This window comes from Rutidosis leptorrhynchoides, chromosome 3, assembly GCF_046630445.1.
Source record: "Rutidosis leptorrhynchoides isolate AG116_Rl617_1_P2 chromosome 3, CSIRO_AGI_Rlap_v1, whole genome shotgun sequence".
NCBI lineage: Eukaryota > Viridiplantae > Streptophyta > Magnoliopsida > Asterales > Asteraceae > Rutidosis > Rutidosis leptorrhynchoides.
The window spans coordinates 395848882-395856694 of NC_092335.1; the positions used below are offsets into that span (position 1 = coordinate 395848882).

The 7813-nt window shown below is 34.3% G+C and overlaps 1 protein-coding gene across 1 annotated transcript; it reads right to left on the reverse strand.

Annotated features, from left to right (window-relative positions):
• Positions 1-6492: 6492 nt before the first annotated feature.
• LOC139901355 (uncharacterized) lies at positions 6493-7564 on the reverse strand. Its single transcript, XM_071884080.1, has 3 exons — positions 7291-7564; positions 6914-7090; positions 6493-6815 (listed from the first exon to the last, which is right to left on the reverse strand). Exons 1-3 carry the CDS (start codon positions 7562-7564, stop codon positions 6493-6495), a joined length of 774 nt encoding a protein of 257 aa, XP_071740181.1.
• Positions 7565-7813: the final 249 nt, after the last annotated feature.

Consider the following 7813-nt stretch of genomic DNA (forward strand, 5'->3'; position numbering starts at 1 on the left):
TTTCATCAATTGGTTCAGTACCTTCTCCTAAAGAACATTATCCTGTTCCTTGTAATTCTAGAAATTCTTCTAACAATTCTGCATGTGATTCTATAGTTTGAATATAATAGCATGTATCATCTGCAGATTGCGGTTGTTGCTTTGCTCTATCAACTGAAAAGGTACCACTCTCGTCCTCTATACTTAAGGTCAGTTTCTTACCGAACACGTCTATCATTGCTTTAGCCGTGTTTAAGAATGGTCTTCCTAATATGAGAGGAACTTGAGAATCTTCTTCCATGTCTAGAACAACAAAATCTACTGGAAATACTAAAGTACCAACTTTAACTAGCATGTTCTCCATTATCCCTCTAGGATATTTTATTGATCGATCGGCTAGTTGTATGCTTATTCATGTTGGTTTCAATTCTCCAAGATCTAGTTTAGTGTATAGTGAATACGGCATTAAATTTATACTAGCACCTAAGTATGCCAATGCTTCTATTGAACTAAGACTACCCAGAAAACATGGAATTGTGAAACTTCCTGGATCTGATAATTTTTCTGGTATCTTATTCAACAGCACTGCTGAACAATTAGCATTCATAGTAACAGCCGAGAGTTCTTCCATTTTCTTTCTATTTGTGATTAAATCTTTCAGAAATTTAGCATATCTAGGCATTCCTGAAATTACATCAATGAAAGGAAGATTTACATTTATCTGTTTAAACATATCCAAGAATTTGGATTGCTCGGCTTCAAGTTTCTCTTTTTTCATTTTACTCGGGTAAGGAAGTGGTGGTTGGTATGGTTTAACATAAGGTTTAGCCTTAACTGTGTTATCTTCATTAACCTTTTCAACTACCGGTTCTTTTTCCTTATCTTGTTCAGGTTGTAGTTCTTGTGGAGTAAGAATATCTTCATTAGAAATTACAGGTATTTCAGGTGGTTTAAGTGTAATACCACTTCTTGTGGTAATGGTTTTAGCTGTTTCATTCCGGGGGTTAGCATTTGTATCACTAGGTAGACTTTCCGGTTTTCTCTCACCTATTAACCTTGCTAGGTTACTTACTTCTTGTTCCAAATTTTGAATAGAAGCTTGTTGATTTCTAAATGCTTGAGCATTTTGTTCATTGGTTTGTTTTTGAGATGTGAAAAACTGTGTTTGAGTTTCAACTTGCTTCGTCATCATATCTTCTAAATTCGACTTTTTATCATCGGGTTGTGGTGGTTTGTTTTGAAAATTAGGTCTTTGCTGGTTGTAAGTATTATTGGATACTTGTTGATTGCTAGGACCTTGTTGATTGTTGTATGGAACATTTCGGTTATAATTTTGGTTTTGATTGTAAATTGGTCTTGGCGGTTGATAATTATTCTGATAATTATTTCCAGGCCTTTGGTTTATGTATGGAATATTCTCTCTTTGTTCCATTGTTAGTTCAATACTGAGACAATCTTTTGTCAAATGCGGTCCTCCACACTGCTCACAACTAATTCGTATTGAGTGTATATCCTTAGTCATCTTTTCCATTCGTCTCTCGACAGCATCTATCTTTGCTGAAATGGAATCTAAGTCATGGCTAGAATCGGCTCTAGCTGCTTTAGATGATCTAACGATATCTTTTTCTTGGTGCCACTCATGTGAGTGGGAAGCAGTGTTATCAATAATTTTGTAAGCATCAGTTTCGGTTTTCTTCATAATGGAACCACCAGCTGCTATATCGATGTCTTTCCTTGTAGTGATGCCGCATCCTTGGTAGAATATTTGTACTATTTGACAGGTGTCTAAACCATGTTGCGGACATCCTCTCAATAACTTTCCAAATCTGGTCCATGCCTTATATAGAGTTTCATTTGGCTTCTGTGTGAAAGTAACAATTTCTCCTTGAAGTCTTACGGCTTTAGATGCCGGAAAGAATTGTTTAAGAAATTTTTCAACTAAAACGTCCCATGTATCAATCGCCCCTTCAGGTAACGATTCCAACAAATCTTTGGCTTCTCCCTTTAAAGTCCAGGGAAATAACATGAGATATATCTGTTCATCTTCTACTTCTCTTATTTTAAATAGTGTGCAGATCCTATTAAATGTACGAAGATGTTCATTTGGATCTTCCTTCGGCGCACCACTAAATTGGCATTGATTAGTCACCATTTGTAGAATTTGTCCTTTGATTTCATAATCTGGTGCATTAATGTCTGGATGAGTAATTGCGTGACCTTGGCCAGTGCGTTTAGCTCTCATTCGGTCTTCCATACTTAGAGGTTCCAGATTCTCCATGATTGAATTTGTTGAATCTGAATCACTAGAGGATTCTGATTTAATGGTTCGTTCCTCAACAATCTCTGTTTGAATGATTGGTGGTTCCGGAGGAAAAATTAATGGTTCAGGATCTATGAATCGTCCCTGAATATTCTCCGGATTCTCAATTGTGAGGTCGGGTTCAAAAATGGATTATCGGAAATTTGAATTTGAGTACTTGGTCGACTGGATGACGATTCTAAAGGAAAATCAACGGCGACAAAATTTGCTAGATGTCTTGATCGAGTTACAGGTGGTGAACGTATAAAAGGTGGTGAACGTTTTGCTCGGTGCATTCACTGAATATCCTATTAGTTTTTAAAAGGAAAGAAAAATTATATAAGTTATCCAATTAATAGACTTTTCTGATTTTGCCCACGTTTCGAATAGCCAAAAGATGCAGCAGAAGGGCAGGATTCGTTTGGTCTCAATATAATTGAGTACTGTTTGGCTCCAATAACCCGGTCCACGTACAAATCCAACTATTGCTACGAACCAGAAAATTTTGATGTCTATCAATTTAACCACTTAAAATAAATTTTCGTAATTTAAAAAAATTTAGATAAGAAATAGAGAAAATTCTAAGTCCTAAAAACTAGAATAGCGAGAAATAAGAAAGAAAGAGAGCGCGTCGAAATTAAAAGTAAAAATTGGAGAAATAAGAAAGAAAAAGAGTGACTTATAAAACTTTAAAACACTCGACTAACCCAACCTTATTATTATCACTAACTTAAAATTAAAATTGCAAATTGAGATTACTAATTGGAGTGATAATTGATACATAGGTAAAAGGCGTCGAAAAATAAAAATAAGAAAGTAGCGCGAAAAACGGCGTCGCAAAATTCTAAAGCAACTAAATCTTAGTCTAAGGAATAAGCACTTAAGGGATTTTACGGCAAAGCCTAAAAATCTATAAATAATCTACGGCAAAATACTAAAGTTAAAACTAAATACGAATGATAAAAATACAAAAATTACGAATAAACGATTAAAAAGATACAAGAATAAAAATAAGATTAAAATTGATAAAATTATTTAATTTTATAAAAATATTATTTTTATATATTTATATTATAAAAGTATTAATTTTTATATACAAATAAACTAATTATAATTAATTATTACTAATTAAATTGAAACTTAAATTAAATATTAAACTAATTAACCCTAATTGATAATAATAATAATAAATACTCCGTAATTAATGCTTACTAGGGTTTCTGTGTGACCTGTCTGGGCGGCTCCGTGAGTCGCGGTGAACCCAGTTCAATACCTCCGCAAGTCGCGGAGATTGCAGGTTCAAAAGAGACAGGTCAAGTTTCGACAGGTATCAGTTTTTTATTTATTTGTTTTTTTTTGTTTTAATTTTTTATATTTTTGATATTAAAAAAATTGTATTTTTACAAAAACTAAATAAAACTTAATAAAAATCTTTTTTTTTGTGTGTGGTGTTTCGCTTCGGCGTTCCCCGGCAGCGGCGCCAAAAATACTTGATGTTAAAGCTAAGGGGTATAAAATACTATTAAATTTTACGACGAAATACTATTAAATACGATACAATTTTACACAAGATATTTATTTATTTATAGAATGGATATACTTAAACCTTGCTACAACACTTATAGGCAGTGTACCTAATCGTACAGTAGTGTAGTTTTTAGTAAGTCCGGTTCGTTCCACAGGGAAAATCTTTAAACAAAGCTTAACGCTATATTAGTTTTAATTTATAAAAATACAAATATATATAAGTAATATTATTATTATAAAGGGGGTTTTTACCGTTTAATGACCGGTTTGTCGATTTTAAAACTTTATTCACAGTTAAAACCTAATGTAAAATAATAAATAAATAAAAGACTAAATTTAAAGCGTAAAGTAAATAACGATAATGAAATTGCGATTAATAAAAGTGCGATAAAATAAAATTGCGATAATTAAAAAGTACGATAATTAAAAGTGCGATAATTGAAAGTGCAATTAAATACAATGACAATAAATAAAAATGTGATAATTAAAATTGCAATTAAATATGAAAATAAAGGAATTATGCTTATTTAAACTTCCATAATCATGATGTTTGACGTGTTGATTTTAGTTTTATGCCCATGGGTTAACTGTCCTTTGTCCTGGATTATTTAATATGTTCGTCTGGTTTTTGTCCATAACAGTCCATCAGTCATAAATATAAAGTGCGAGTGTCCTCGTCAAATTATCCTTATACCCGAAGTCAAATATTCCAACTAATTGGGGACTTAAACTGTAACAAGGTCTTAATACTTTGTTTAATAATTACACCAGGATATCGACTGCGTGTAATCCAAGGTTTTAATATTTTGTTATCAATTATGCCAAGTGTCCTTGTACATAATTTCACCCTTGTTTTAATAAGTCCATAGACTATTAATCCATTCCCGTGTCCGGTTAAATGAACGATTATTCGTACATATAAATATCCCGCCCATCGTGTCCGATTGAGTGTATATGGTTATTTATAGGTACGTCCAATTGTAAATCTTTATATTAAAATTAACAAACTATCATTTAGTTAAACAAATATAAAGCCCATTAATAGCCCATAGTCTAATTTTCACAAGTGTCGTTCTTTTGTCTAAACCCCAATTATGGTACAAAGCCCAATTACCCAATTTTAATATTTAGCCCAACATCATGATTACTTCGTTTTAAATAAGCATAATAATACCTTAGCTACGAGACATTAAATTAAAAAGGTTGAACATAACTTACAATGATTAAAAATAGCGTAGCGTTACACGGACAGAATTTCGACTTACACCCTTACAATATTCGCTAACATACCCTTATTATTAGGATTTAAAATTAAAATTAAAATTAAAATATAAATATATATATATATAATACGTTTATGAATGAAGAGAAAAAGATGTGTTGAATTCAGAAAAAATGCGTTGCCTTTTATAGGCCCACACTGAAATTTGGGGCTCCGCGAGTCGCGGCCCTTGTTGCCTTCGAACTCCGCGACTTGCGGATGTAATATTTACAGCTCACACATCTTTGGATCCTTTCTTGCCGACGGATTTTATAATATAAATATAATATAAATATATAATTTATATAATTAATTATATATTATATTATATTTATATATATATAATTAATTTGTAACTTTCGCTCCGTTGCGTTGCGCGTTGAGAGTTGACTCATGTCTCGGTTCCGGATTTTAGAAACGTCCTTGCGTACAATTTAATATCTTGTACTTTGCGTTTTGAATCTTGTACTCTTGTAATTTCGAGACGTTTCTTATCAATAATTGGAACCTCTTTGATTGTATTTTGTACTTTTGAGCTTTTTGGTCGTTTGCGCCTTCAATTCGTCGAATCTGTCTTTTGTCTTCACCTTTTATTATTTAAACGAATATTACTTGTAAATAGGACAACTGCAACTAAAAGCTTGTCTTTCTTGAGGGATAATGCTATGAAATATATGTTCATTTTTAGCATTATCAGTTACACTTGCCGGGTGTAAGCGAGAACTTATGTTGTATGGATCCATATGGGTTTGACAAACCCTCATTTAGGCGGTTCGCTACCGTCTACGAATGAAATATATTTTCGAGAAACAGTGTATGTTCTAACACTATTGTGATGGGGTTCTATGGAAGGAATGTTAAGCATTGATAATTGGGTGCTCGTGAAACAAATTTTGGAATGGTTAACTATTATTTCGATGTTGCAAATCTTGTGGTTCAATTTACTTATTTACTCACTTACTTACTTAAACCTATGATTTCACCAACGTTTTCGTTGACAGATTTCTATGTTTTTCTCAGGTCTTGAACGATATGTGATACATGTTTCCGCTCATTATTTTGATACTTGCATTGGATGTCGAGTATATGTGCATACATGGAGCGTCTTTTGACTTTATTTAAAACTGTGTCGCATAGGTTTCATTTGTACTCATAACTTTGTAACGTAACTTCTGGTTGAACAATTCTTGTAAACTTGGAAACAATCTTTACTTTTGAAATGAAGGCGACATATTTTGGTCAAACGTTATTTTAAAGACTTATGACCACGTAACAGGACCTAAGTAGTCGGCGCCGTCAATGACAATTTTGTCGGGTCGCTACAAACGGGTCGGCTTTCTGGCTCATTTAGATACTCTTCGTCGAGTGACGTTATAGCAAAACCATTATCCTCTTGGATCATATTGTGCAATAGAACACAACAATATTATATGCGGTGCATTTTTTTTGCTCTCCAAGCTCGTCCAGGCACACGCAATATATTGAATCTTCCTTGAAGGACACCAAATGTTCGTTCGACATCTTTTCGTGCACTTTCTTGAAAACGTGTAAACTTTGTTGATGGCTCGTCGGTTGGGGATTGGTATGCTTTGATAAGTGTAGCCCAATCCGGATAAATACCGTCAGCGAGATAATAACCATGTGTGTAGTCATTACCATTTACTGTAAATGGTGAAGGTGGAGTGGAACCGTTCTTAAGAGAATCAAACAACGGGGAACGGTTTAACACATTGATGTCATTGTTGGAACCTGCAATACCAAAATATGCGTGGCATATCCACATATCATACGAAGCTACAGCTTCGAGAATAAGAGATGGTTTTTTTTATGCCCATTTGTGTATTGACCTTGCCATGCAACGAGACAATTCTTCCATTCCCAGTGCATACAATCGATGCTCCCAAGCATCCCCCTAAAACCATGCCTTCTTTCGTGCCTTTTGTATATTCGTTGAATATCATGTGCAGTTAGTTTACGTAGATATTCTTGTTGGTACAAATCAGTAACACACAAACAAAAGTTGTCTAAACAGTTTAATGAGGTTAGCTCACTCATATGCAAATATTCGTCCCACATATCACCCCCCGTACCGTACGCCAACTGGCGTAATGCAGATGTGCACTTTTGATACATATATTAAAACTTTGACGACCAACGGCGTCGTATGAGTGCCTAAAATATGCAAAGTGTGCGAGTAAAGGATTAATAGTGCAATCGCGTATACCTGCTATGATACGCTCGAATAATTGCAGACTCATCCGATAACGTCTTCTAAATTTGTGATCGGGAAACGTAGGTTGTACAGCAAAATAGTCTCTGTGTAGACGTACAGCCGCACCTTCGCGATCCCTAGGGATATAGATTCGGGGTCGTCGAGGTCGCTGACTTGGGCCCTCATCAGCTTCTCGGTCTAGCTCTTCGGCACACGAACGCATAACACTTAATAACATTTCATCGTCCGAAGAATCATCGTCGACGATCTTTAAATAGGCATCCATTTTGATTAAAATGTGATAGTTGATGTGATAGTAGAAATTGATATTGGAAAGTAAATGAGAGTGTGTTTGTATATTGTATATATATAGAGAAAATTAAATGTTTTTAATTAATATATGTATATATCAGTTAGTTTTTTGATGGCTTGTATATCTCCACGTCGCCATACCAGTCCAACACGCATCAACATACCTCGTGCTAGCTTGCTGCATGCTGCCGGATTTTAGGTCCAACACGCCGCGCTACGGCGT